At 40.1% G+C, this 13,036-nt stretch overlaps 1 protein-coding gene across 3 annotated transcripts in view; it reads right to left on the bottom strand.

The window, feature by feature from the left end:
• Window positions 1-931: 931 nt before the first annotated feature.
• LOC130912213 (metabotropic glutamate receptor 4-like) overlaps window positions 932-13,036 on the bottom strand; it is a 355,496-nt gene continuing 343,391 nt past the window's right edge. For 2 of the 3 annotated variants that reach the window (XM_057830130.1, XM_057830132.1), the window contains one exon: window positions 932-3,026. In XM_057830130.1, coding sequence (XP_057686113.1) covers window positions 2,977-3,026 — 50 coding nt within the window. In that variant the 3' untranslated portion in view covers window positions 932-2,976. Of the gene's footprint in view, window positions 3,027-4,398; window positions 4,445-13,036 lie in introns of all 3 variants that reach the window. The other variant, XM_057830131.1, reaches the window with a different exon arrangement.

The following is a 13,036-nucleotide window of genomic DNA, read 5'->3' as shown; positions in this document are numbered from 1 at the left end:
AAACTTCAGTTTATTCAACCCACTCTGTGTGAGAACAATAAATAAGCGACATTAACTTACAGTAATTGGGACGTGTCAGGCAATTTGCAAATTCCAAATGCTTTGTAAATTAAAAAACAAACAAACAAACAAACAAACAAACATGCAAGCAAGTCAAAAGTCACAACACGCAGGCAAAATGATTTTAATTGAAATGGACTTACAATGGACACTTTGGTAGATTTATCGCTTTGTGACCATCTCTGCTTTAGGCTTTTCATAAGCAGTTATCCTGTAGAGATAGTTGTATGACATATCTACTAACACAGGAGTCTGGAACCTACTGTATGTCTGGTGAGCCATCGCTCTCTTTTGATGAGTGTGTCAGGCTCTCCACCAACCTAATCAAATAAATGTGGGATCGACTGGCTCGCCATGCTGTGATGAGCTGATGGTGCATTCACACATTGATCTTGGACACTTCAAACGTACGTCACAGTAATATGCTTCAACCCGGGGCCCAATGGTGCTCCTCCCGTCGCGGATTGCACGTAGGCAAAGCCCGCCTTGCCAATAAATCACCACTTAGCCGGCAGTGGAGCTGGCCCCTACCAACTCAATGCCACGCAAACTGGAATAGATAAAAACTGCGTGGGGGAAAATTAAACCACGAAAGTGAGTCACGTTGTACACAGGTACGCATTTGGTTTCACTTTCATGACTTTTTGGCCTGTCAAATTGTCACCACTTCAAGGAGAGCGAGACGTAGGAAACGACTGCCCTGAGATGCTCCGCTGTCACGGCCACTGTAATGTGTAGAAATTCGGTCACGAAAAAACTGCTCACAAAACGGACTCTGACAAGCTGGCAACAGAATATACAGTTAGAGTATATGTATATACATATATATATATATATATATATATATATATATATATATATATTAGGACTGTCAAACGATTACAATTTTTAATCGAGTTAATCACAGCTTAAAAATTAATCGTAATTAATCGCAATTCAAACCATCTATAAGATATGCCATATGTTTCTGTAAATTATTGTTGGAATGGAAAGATAAGACACAAGACGGATACATACATTCAACATACGGTACATAAGTACTGTATTTGTTTATTATAACAATAAATCAACAAGATGGCATTAACGTTAACATTCTGTTAAAGCGATCCATGGATATAAAGACTTGTAGTTCTTAAAAGATAAATGTTAGTACAAGTTATAAAAATTTTATTTTAAAACCCCTCTTAATGTTTAATAAAATTTGTAAAATTTTCAATCAAAAAATAAACTAGTAGCTTGCCATTGTTGATGTCAATAATTACACAATGCTCATGGTGCTTAAACCCATAAAATCAGTTGCACCCAAGCGCCAGCAGAGGGCGACAAAACACCAAAAAACACAAGTAACAAGTCGACATGACACTGTGCTGTCATTTTAATCTGTTTGAGGGGGGCCTGTGCGTTAAATTGCATTGCGTCATATATTTTAACGTGATTAATTAAAAAAATTAATTACCGCCCATTAACGCGATAATTTTGACAGCCCTAATACTATATATATATATACATATACAAACACATGGACACAAACACACTGTATCTTATCTACAGAGTTTATTAACCAAATCGTATTTAACTTTTAAACTTGTGAGTGATTATGCTTTTTTTTTCTTTTGCAAAGAATTTAAAATTTAATGAATGAATTTAATGAATTTAAAATTTGAAAATTGCCTGAAACTTCCCAACTAACTTAATAAACTCTTCACTGCCGTTGAAAGCGATGAATGTCAAATCCATTTGAACTCTAATGACTGGCTTTGGCGTTTCTTACGTCAATGGCAGCCAATAAGACAATTTATGAAAACACATTAAAGCTTGTTAGGACAGTAAGAATCACTCTGGTTAGCGTCCTAAATGGTAATATGTCAAAGTTACTGTGTGGTCAATGTGAAAAAAAGTTCATTTTTAAAGCAGATCTGGTTCGTCTATCACCAATAATGGCAGCCAATGAGTTAGAGTCTAGAAGTTTAAGTCAGACTCCATACTGTCATGGACATAAATCAAGTCAAGTTTATTAATATAGCGCTTTCACAACCCTCGTAGTTTTACCAAAGCACTTTACAGAACACGTACCACAAAACAACAATCAACCAACACAAAAAAAAATATTCCTCTCCGTTCCCACATTGTCTTTGATGCTTGAAGTAATTATAGTTGAAAGAGGATATCTGGAATCTTTCAGCAGTGGCTCAAAGATGTCATAACCATTTCTCATCTCTCATGTAAACGTATCATTTTTTTTGTTTGTTTTTGCCAGGCTCCTCGTTTTGTTTATATACCAGAGAATGGCTAATGGTCTCCATTGTTAATGGCAGTCTGGACACGTTGCATTCCATTGACAACACAGCACAGTACACGTGATGCTCCCACAAGCATGCTCTGGGACTGTACACTTGGTTTGCCAAACATGATAGCGATGTTGACATGATTGTGAAACACTAATAAAAACAAAACAAAACAAAAACAAAAAAATAATCAGAATGACTGGTCTTTTTGTTTGTGGCCAGATATGCTTAGTTCCTCTTGCGGTACTTGATGAACAGCTTTAAGGCATGTAAAGTTTGATGAGTACTGATGTACCATCTACCAACAGTTCAACTGCAAAAAAAAAAAAAAAAAAAAAGATATTTCCATCCGACACTACCCAAATTTTTGTTAAATGGCTCAGCCTTGGAGATGCCTGAAATGTGTGCTATCAACTTCCAAAGGAAAGGATGTTGGTTTCAGGTGGTTCATTCATCCCGCACCTGGAAACATCACAAACCAACATTGTTTCAGGGGTGGGGGGGAACTGATGGCCTATCCTTTTCATCTTTCATCTCTTGCTTGCGTTCCACCCAAATATGACATCCATTCAATCCCATCTTTTGTCTCTGCTGCAACTCTTCCAGTATCCCTCCTCAGGCCTGCGCCCTTTTAGATGGCATGGTTACTGTAGCTTATATACGTCTGCTTGGAGGCCAACGCTGCAGGGGGGAGTGAAAACAAGAAAAACATGGTTAAAAATGCTTACTGGGTAACATGTAAATTAGGCGTTAAATTGCAATCGCGAGTGCACATGTTCATGCTCTGATTAATGACTTCTATTTAGGGAGTGCAGCAACCAATCGAGGCACAGAAAGTTTCTCTTTTCTACACTGTTGCACTGGAGTTTCAAGTCTGCAAAGCTAGTTAAGAAAAACAGTGACTTCAAAAAGAGATTGCCTAAAACAAAAGACTGTATAACTTAGACAATAATATACAGTGGTACCTATTCGTTCCAGGACCTAGTCTGTAAATTGAAATGGTCATATGTCGAGCAGGATTTTACCATAAGAATAGATTATAATTTAATGTCATATAATAATTACAATTTTAATTATTTGTTCCACAGCCCAAAACCTACACTAATTCCTCAATAAATACAGCTGGAACAATTACTAATAGCAATTACACATAGCGAAACAAATAAATTACAAATACAAATTGGTATCGTCCGTCCGACCGCCCGAAATAATGTATTTCTCTGGGGAAATCCCGCTCGACATAAGACCAATTCGATTGACAAACCAGGTCCTCGAAAGAATTACATTCGTATGAAGTTACTAGTGTAGTCGCTGTTGATAAGGCAAAGCACATTTACCTGCAGTGCAACACAAGGTAATAAGAGTTCTCTCGGCATTGTAACAAGTGTCCTCAAAAATGTCTAGTATCAGAATCTCTGACGTGTTCTTCTTATTTCATGCAATCACACGTGACCTGTGAGTAAAACTTGTGAGACGGAAACAAAATAAAGTCTGAGGCATCAAAATCAAACTATCTGTAGTGAGCATGCTTGGTGATCACTATGACATTCAACCCACGTAGTGAATTGAATATGTCAGATAGGATGAATCCAGTCGGAAAAAGCTGAGTGCCAACATCAGGCTAGTGGGGGCCACAGACAACACTTTGTAAAGCTTTCAGTGACTCGCGAATAAAGGTGGAATTGTCGCTATTTTATTCCAAGAATTTCCTCCAAGAAGAGCATTGATGAATGCTTCTTATTGGAATATTTATGGGCTGTAAGGCCCGGATAAAAAATAGATGGGCCGGAAAGAATTGAAGCAATCTGTCTTTTACAGTTTGCTCTTATTTTTGTTGTTGTAAAGTGAAGACAAATGCCTCCTTTTGTCAGCAATTTTGCATTGCAATAGACAGCTTTACAGTACTGATGGCTGTTTGTCAGCACCACACACAAATTATATTGCTATGTTGGTGTTTATTGATCAAGCAAAAGGTTGCAATAATGGTGTTTTGTGATGTGTTTAAACAGAAATATCAAAAACTGGTTGCAGGTTGGAAAACCCGGTGGGTTACCTGAAAGTCTAATGTCCCTCACAAGACTCCCCTCCCTCAACATAGTCTGACACAGACATAAATAGCAGTTGTTAGCTTACCTCATTCAAGGCTTCGTGTGAGAGAGCATGTACACACAGAGCTGCTACAGCTATAACAACTGCATTCTGGGGTTGCAAAAAGGCAGAGATGTATGTGTGGGCGTATGCTTTTTAGTCACAGTACAAAATATTTCAGACACTGAGTTTGTCAGTGAATAAAATCAGGACTCGGAGCAATCATGCGTTGCTGCTTGATTTAATCCTTCCCCCACTAGGAGACTGCCTATTCATATCCATTATCTTGGTGATTGGGGAAAAAAATCCTTTTGCAACACTACTCATCTCTTTCATTCCTTTCAAAATCAGAGGAGTGTGGGCTCTCTGTCACTCCCCCTGATTGGCAAATACAGTATATTTTTGTGGTTGTCAAGATTGGATCCTTTTTTTTTTGGTCTAAACCTGGGTGGGTGGTTTAGATTTAACCTGGTATAGCAGACAAGTTACTTGCTGATTTTCTTGCTGGACTTTTACATTATTAAATATTTTTTAAATTTGTGTGCAGTAATATACAAAAACATCTTTAAAGATTTCCAGTTTAACTGCACTATATCATATCTGTCAACGTTTACGGTTTACCCGAATTTTGTATGGGATTTTCAAATTTTTTAAACAGATGTGGTGTACAGTAGAAAAAAATCTTACAGGAAAACCTGAAAACTAAACATACAGTACATATTAAGGCTGCAACAACTAATCGATTAAATCGAATAAAAGAGAACCCCCAGAGAAACAGTTCACTTCTACACTCAGGTTGGGTTGCTGAATCAATAACTTTACGTAGTGTCGAGAGTTAGATTGTTTTTTGTGCTGTTAGATCCAGTGGGACTACGTCAGAGGTGAGTAATTGAAGCCAATTGCATTGTTTGTATTCTTTGTTGATGAGAAGTTACTACTTAGCATGGAGTGCTAAGCTAGTTAGCGATTATGCTAATCAGTATCAAAAGTGTCTGTTTGGATTGTGTTTTGGAGAAGCATATTAGCACTTGAGTTATTGGTATGTTGAGGTGGTTGCAGCTCAACGTTGCATTCGTAGGAATAATTGACGGAGAATAAGTTGTCTTTCAGCCAAAACTCGGCCTGTTTAATTTCCATCGACATGCGGATACATCCTCTCTCATTGCTGTCTTCACCACAGGCAATACCACAAATCACAGTAATCAAAGTCAAACAAAAAGAAGTAATAAAAGTAGCACTTTAGACAATTAAGTCCCATCCTGCCATCTTGTGGCGAAAAGATAATATGTCAATAATAACAAGCAATAGGAACATTATTTCAACATCAACTGAGGACACATTTATGAATACAAAACATTTCTCTCAACATTTCTCTCACCACCCCCACTTGTTCTCATGTTGATGCCCTTTTTAACAAACCAATGAACTTTTACATTTCAAATTCCAAAAATAACACTGTCAAACTTCTTCAATTTTGACTTTGTTACAGGTTTTGTCATGATATCAGCTATCATGTCATCTGTTGGACAATAAGTCAATGTTACTCTTCCCTGATTCACAGTAGATCTAATAAAATGATATTTTATGTGTACGTGCTCTCTGTCTGTTAACAGGATTTTTGGCAAGAGCGATTGTCCCTTGGTTGTCATCGTGTACAGTTGTTGGAGTGTAGTGATAATGATCAATGCTACCTAGTAGTTGTTCTAAATATAGGCATTCTTGTATGGTTGAAGCCAGTGCCATATATTCAGCTTCACATGTAGATAGTGCGACTGTAGGTTGTTTCTTTGTTTTCCAAGAAATTGGAGAACTATTCTTGCTCAAGAAAACACAGTATCCTGAAGTACTGCGCCTGTCGCTAGTATCAGCTGCCCAGTCAGTATCACTATATGCCTGTATACTAGGTTTTGCATTGTCGTCTCTTTTGAAACTACGGCTCTTTTGGGAAGTGCCATTTAGGTATCGTAAGACATGTTTCACAGTAGTCCACTGCTCCTGTGTGGGTTTACTTAAGTACTGTGATAACCTGCTTACCACATAGCTCAGGTCTGGTCTTGTGCCAACCATAGCTATTCCCATTTTCTGGTTAAATCCTTTAGCCACAAATCGTGCTTTGTACTTGTCTCTTCCATCTTCATCCTTTTTGAGTGCATAAACCCATTTACCCCCCACTATTTTCTTGCCTTTTGGCAGTGTTGTCAAGGTAAATGTTTTGTTTTCGTTTAGTGACTGAACCTCTTCATCCATGGCTTTTGACCAATGTTTTGAGTTATTTGAACTCATGGCCTCCTCATATGTTTGATGTATACCAATTACCATCCTGTAGCAGTAGTCTACAGTGGTATAAACTACATCACTATCTCTGTCCTCTGTTATAAAGGCTTCTAAATGACTCGGTTTTCTCCTCTTACTTGAGGGATACCTTCTACTCTCAAGTTCACATTTTGTCACTTCCTTTGGACTCTCACTATGTGCACTTGGTTCTACAGGATCTTCAGGTCTGTTTTTGACCTCTACACTTGCTCGATCAGCCCTTGGCAACCCCATCATGTTGTATTCTTCATCTTGATCCATGTCACATGTCTGTGTCTGTTTTTCTATGACTTCCTTGTTCACAAACTTTACCAGCCTATGTTTTTGTACTTTCTATGTGTCTGGATAGTAGACTAGATACAGTGCTGCTCAAAAGTTTGTGAACCCCCTCAACATTTTGGAATTTTCTATTATTTCAACCTGATTTCCTAATCAATCAATTCAGTGTTTTTTTTTTTTTTTTTTTTTTTTAACAGTTGTGTTGTCGAGACTAAATTAAAAAGAGTTTTCATCAACTGATGTAGGTGCAAAATTGAACTGTTTGTTCACAACCAAAACCGCCATGTCTGGCGAAAAGTCAACACTGCATAACACCAAAAGAACCTTCTCCCAACAGTGAAGCATGGAGGTGGGAATGCCAAGATCTGGGCTTGCTTTTCATCCTCAGGACCTGGACAACTCCACATAGTCCAGGGAATCATGAATTCTGAGGAATATTGTCAAATCCTAGAACATAACCTGACGCCATCTGTTTTGAAGTTAAAGCTTGGCAGAAGGTGGATCATGCAACATGATAATGATCCAAAGCGTTCCAGCAATACAACCAAGGAATGGCTGAAAAAGAAGAAGATTCGTGTTCTGGACTGGCCCAGTCAAAGTCCTGACCTAAATCCCATTGAAATGCTGTGGCGGGACCTGAAGCGAGCAGTTCATGCCAGACGCCCATCAAACCTCTCTCAACTGACTGCGTTCTGCAAGGAAGAATGGGCAAAAATCCCCCAAAGTAGATGTGAGAGGCTGATTAGTCACTACAGAAACCGTTTGGTTGAGGTAATCTCTGCAAAAGGAGGCGCAATATCCTATTAACTGAAGGGGTTCACATACTTTTGCACACATGATATCTGAGTTTTTCTTAAATCAACCACTTTTGTTAAATAAAGAATGACAATATAACTATTTCTTTTGTTTCAGTCCATTATTTGGAATGTCAGTATTGTGGATTTGGGTATAACTTAACATTTAATAAGGTTATTTTAGTTTTTTTTACAAAAAATCTGACCATCGCTGTGGGGTTCACAAACTTTCGAGCAGCACTGTATGCTGGACTATTTTTGTCATAGCCAGCAAACTGTCCTTGGCCACACTTAGAATCCAATTTTCACTTGTCTTATTTGTATGTGTAACATACAGACCCAAATTTTTGCATTCTGGAAATATTTGGTTTCTTGTTTGTCAACATCTGTTAAGGAGTTTGCCCTGTACGTCTATTATAACATCTATTGCGAACCATTGCTGCAGTTTGTACTGCATAGTGCCATAGGTATTTTGGTAGCCCACTTTCGACTAGCATGCACCTACACATTTCAAATAGTGTACGCCATCCTCTTTCAGCTGTCCCGTTCTGGTGTGGGGAATACGGCGCTGATGTTTCGTGTCTTGTTTCAATTTTTCTCAACAATGTTTGGAACTCATTGCAAGTATATTCAGTTCCGTTATCAGATCAGATGCACATTACTTTCCCATAAGGAGCTATATCTGCAAGACATTTTTCTGTTGCTAGAACAGTGTCACTTTTCTTTTTCAGGAAATATGTGAAAATTGCACCAGAGTAATCATCTGTGAATAACTGCACATATTTGTAACCATCAATCGATTCTGGAGTAATAGGACCTGCAAGATCTGAGTGTACCAATTTTAAGGGTGTATCTGCTCGAGTATCTGGGTCTCTTTCGAGTCTGGATAAATTTTCCTTGTATGCATATCTCAAACGTTTGTTCAGGTCTTGTTTCTTTTCCCTTAATCTGCATTCCATCAACTACTTTCTGTAATTTGAGCACATACTCATAATTACAGTGGGCTAATATTTGGTGACATGTGTGAATATCATAACATGCATTGCACTTGTCAGACTCACCAATTGTATGCAAAAAGTACAGCTTGCCATACACATGAATATTGAATTTTGTACCGTCTTTGGTTATCAGTGCGTCTTCACCTTCTTTGAAAAGTACCTCGGATCCACTCGATGTTGCTGCTTTCACCGAAAAGATGTCTTGTGGGTACGACGGTATGAAGAGTGCGTTTCTGAGTGTTGCCTTGCGCTCTTGTCCTCTGTTGTCGATCAGGTAGCACTCTGCATCTCCTCTTTTTAATATACTTGCAACTGTGTGTGGGGTGGCTCAGTGGTAGAGTAGTTGTCCCCAAACCTAGAGATTGTGGGTTCAATTCTCCACCCTGATGAACACTTCTAAGTGTCCTTGAGCAAGGTACTGAAACCCCCACGTTGCTCCTGGTGCTGCGTCACCAGTAGGTGGATGGCGAGATAGTGTAAAGTGCTTTGAGCGCCTTGAAAGGTGGAAAAGCGTTATATAACACCATTTACCATTTAATGCGACTCCACTGCACCTGGTACCATCTGCAAACTCCACGCTGTGGTTCTCTGGTTTGAACGTCTCCTGGAAGCTTTTGAACTTGGTCATGTCAGTGATGATATGAGATGTCACTCCCGTGTCCACCATCAGGCCTCGTTCCCGGATGCTGTGTGTATCCTGCCGCCTGGTGTCGGGCTGTTCATCTCTCACCTTGAACGCGAAGTCAGGATCTCCATCTTCAGCAATTTTTCTCGCTCCGTCCGGTTTGTCCTTGCATCTGCAAGTAGCGTCTTTGTGCGTGTCAGTTTTGCACCGACTACACCATGTCTTATGTCGACATGATTTTGCTTTGATCCCACATTTGAAGCACACCAACTCTGTGTCGTTTCATTGTTTCACTTGCATTTCGCAATGCTGTGAAGGCGGTCTCAGCTCTTATTATGTAGTCCACTATGTTTTCTTCGTTTCCCTTTTGAAGAGATGTTAGCATGGTGTACGAATTTATAATCCTGGGTTTTCCCTTCCCAGCATAATATTCTCTTAATATTTTCACAGCTTTTTTTTCTGTCATTTAGCGCATCTCTCATTATTAGCGAGAGGCTTTTATCATCAAGAAGTTGTATCATTTCAGCACAAGCGTCCGCTTTTTTCATTTCAGCATTTTCTCTCTTGGCTTCAGTGGTTGGTCCTACCAGCACTGTCTTCTTTAGCCCGATTAGATGAAAATGTCCCAGCATTTTAGTTTTCTACAGTTCATATTTAGCTTCATCTCTGTCAAATGCCAGTCGAGTCAACCCACTTGTTCCTCGTGGATCCATGTTGCTTGTTAGCTTTTTCCGCTAATCAGCAGTCCGTGAGCACGCTGTCCTTCGCGACCTTCGACACGGTGGAAACTGACTTTACCTTCGAATGACTCCTGAGCCCATAACCTGTTGAGGTGGTTGCAGCTCAACGATGCATTCGTGGGAATAATTGACGGACAAATAAATTGTCTTTCAGCCAAAACTCGGCCTGTTTAATTTCCATCAACATGCGGCTACATCCTCTCTCATTGCTGACTTCACAGGCAATCCCACAAATTAAAGTACAGTGGTACCTCTACATACGAAGTTAATCCGTTCCAGGACCTTGTTTGTAAGTCGAAATGGTCGTATGTCGAGCAGGATTTTCCCATAGGAATACATTATATATTCCATTAATTCGTTCCACAGCCCAAAAACCTTCACTAAATCCTTAAAAAATACTGCTGGTACTATTACAAATGGCAATTACACATAGCAAAACAAATAAATTATAAATCAAAATCGGAATAATAATAATAATAATAATAATTCCTGTATTAATGTAACGAATCGGGTTGTAATGTGGCGGACGTTTTTTGCTGACCCTGAACGCACCGCGGAGCTGACGTGCCAGAGAGACCGGTGAGCTTGAGTTTCACTTTCACTTTGAATGCTTTCTTGAGAACACCGTCAATTGCGGCAGACAGAAGGTGTTTTTGTTTTGAATAAGTTGTGAAATAAATGATAAAAACGTGGCGAAGTTGGCGATTTCTCTGGAGATGTTACCACATTAAGAATTGTCAGCTTAACTTATAAAGACTGGCGAACGATGGTCGGAGGAGGACCGTGGAGATGTATTGTTGAGCCATTTCACGGATGCCCACCCTACGCTCATATTTTTCTGTCATTTGCATCTTCATTTAGAAGGTAAGCGTCAAGTTTTTCCTTGTTTCACCACCTGTACCAACCTTTTCTGAAACCAGTGTTGATTTGTCACACAAGAAAATCCGCCGTGCATTCGTCTGCGGTGCTGCCATTGTCGTCGTATTTCGAACATGTCGTCGGATGTAGAAACAAATGGCGAGTCAAATTTTACGTCGGATGTCGAAAAGTTCGTGTGTCGAAGCGATCGTATGTAGAGGTACCACTGTAATCAAAGTCAAACAAAAAGAAGTAATAAAAGTAGCACTTTAGTCAATGAAGTCCCATCCTGCCATCTTGTGGCGAAAAGATAATATGTCAATAATAACAAGCAATAGGAACATTATTTCAACATCAACTGAGGACACATTTATGAATACAAAACATTTCTCTCAACATTTCTCTCAACATGGTAGATAGTAAAGTTGTCTCATTTTATATGACGAAACCACACACATAAAACCTTTCATATAACAGTCTCCTTTCAACACGAACTCCCATTTAAACTGACGCCAACAAAACAAATACAAAACAACAGCCTTCACGCTCCCTCGTCCCTTTCTCCCCTCAGTCAGACACACGGTGCGTTTAGGGACAGCATTTAAAACACAACACTCCACACATCAACATTGCCACCTGAAGAATACGTGCAACCTGATTCGTTTTAAAATCGAGAATATTTAATTACGTTGACACCTATGAAATCCAATTAATCTTTATTTAACAAAATTATTAACACTGTGTTGTGGAGCAGTTTGGCATGAAACTAGTCTGCTTGAAGCGGCGGCTGCTTCTAATGTCAGCAAGCGCACGGATGTGCAGGATCCTGGTGAAGCACTTGTCTGAGATGGAGAGTAAAGTGCCCCTGTGATTACCACAAACAAGCCTGTCAAGCTATCATTTCCAGAAGAGCTGGATGACCACTCTGGTCTGGACAGCATCTGTGTCGCTGGACTGCTGATAGAAAAGACCTACGAATTCCGTAAAGATCGGCATCTCTTCTGTGGATTTGTAGATCTTAAGGCCACATTTGACACTGTCTGCCACTCTTCGCTGTGGAGTATCCTGCAGTCCCTTGGAGCACCACCTAAGAGCGTTGCTCTGTTCATTAAGCTGGTTTATAGCGATGCGCAGACCTGTGTCTATTTGAACTAAAAAGACCCTGACTGGTTTTCAATCTCCAGTTGCATCCGTCAGGGCTGTGTGGCTGCTCCTGATCTTTTCAACTGCATCATCGACCATTTGATGTCTAGGGTCTGTGAATGGATCCCCGGAGTGTCCCTTGGCAGCTACCAACTAACTTGGAGTACGCTGACGACACGATCTTGCTCAGCATATCCAACAGTCTGCTGAGAGATATTCTGGGCATATTCAGTGAAGAGGCAGAGAAGCTTGGCCTCCAGGTGAGCTGAACAAAAACTAAGTTCCTGTATGTCAGTTCCATCTCCCCATTGGCTTGGCAATGACTTTGGAGAACCTGAGAAGAACATCTTGTATCTAGGGTTCACAGTAACCAAAAACAATGACCAAAAACCAGAGATTACCTACAGAAGAGTCCTGACAGCCTCAGCAATGCAGTGTCTCTGGAAACCACTCTGGCGGCACCAGAACATCTCCCATAAGACCAAGCTCAGGACTTACAACTCCACCGTACTTTCTATTCTGCTATATGACTCGGAAACATGGCCCTTAAATAAGACTCGAGCTAAACTAGATGGCTTTGATGGCAGGGCCCTCAGGACAATCAAAAACATCAGGTGGCCCCAGCGGATTCGCAACGAAGCGCTCAGAGCCCGCACCTGCCAGTCAAGAGCATCATGCCTGGCTGCACAGTGCCATATCCGCTGGTTTCCAAAAGGTAGGGGATTGGAAATGACCAAGAGGCAAGCCTCGCGTTTGATGTCTCGATGTCATCGCGGATGACCTCCAACACCATGAAGTTACTCTAGAGGATGTAGAACTCTGGCTCAAGATCACAAGCAGTGGAAGAAAACTG

The sequence above is a fragment of the Corythoichthys intestinalis genome, chromosome 2 (assembly GCF_030265065.1).
Source record: "Corythoichthys intestinalis isolate RoL2023-P3 chromosome 2, ASM3026506v1, whole genome shotgun sequence".
NCBI classification, from domain to species: Eukaryota; Metazoa; Chordata; class Actinopteri; order Syngnathiformes; family Syngnathidae; genus Corythoichthys; species Corythoichthys intestinalis.
This window is presented reverse-complemented; position numbering and strand designations above follow the sequence as displayed.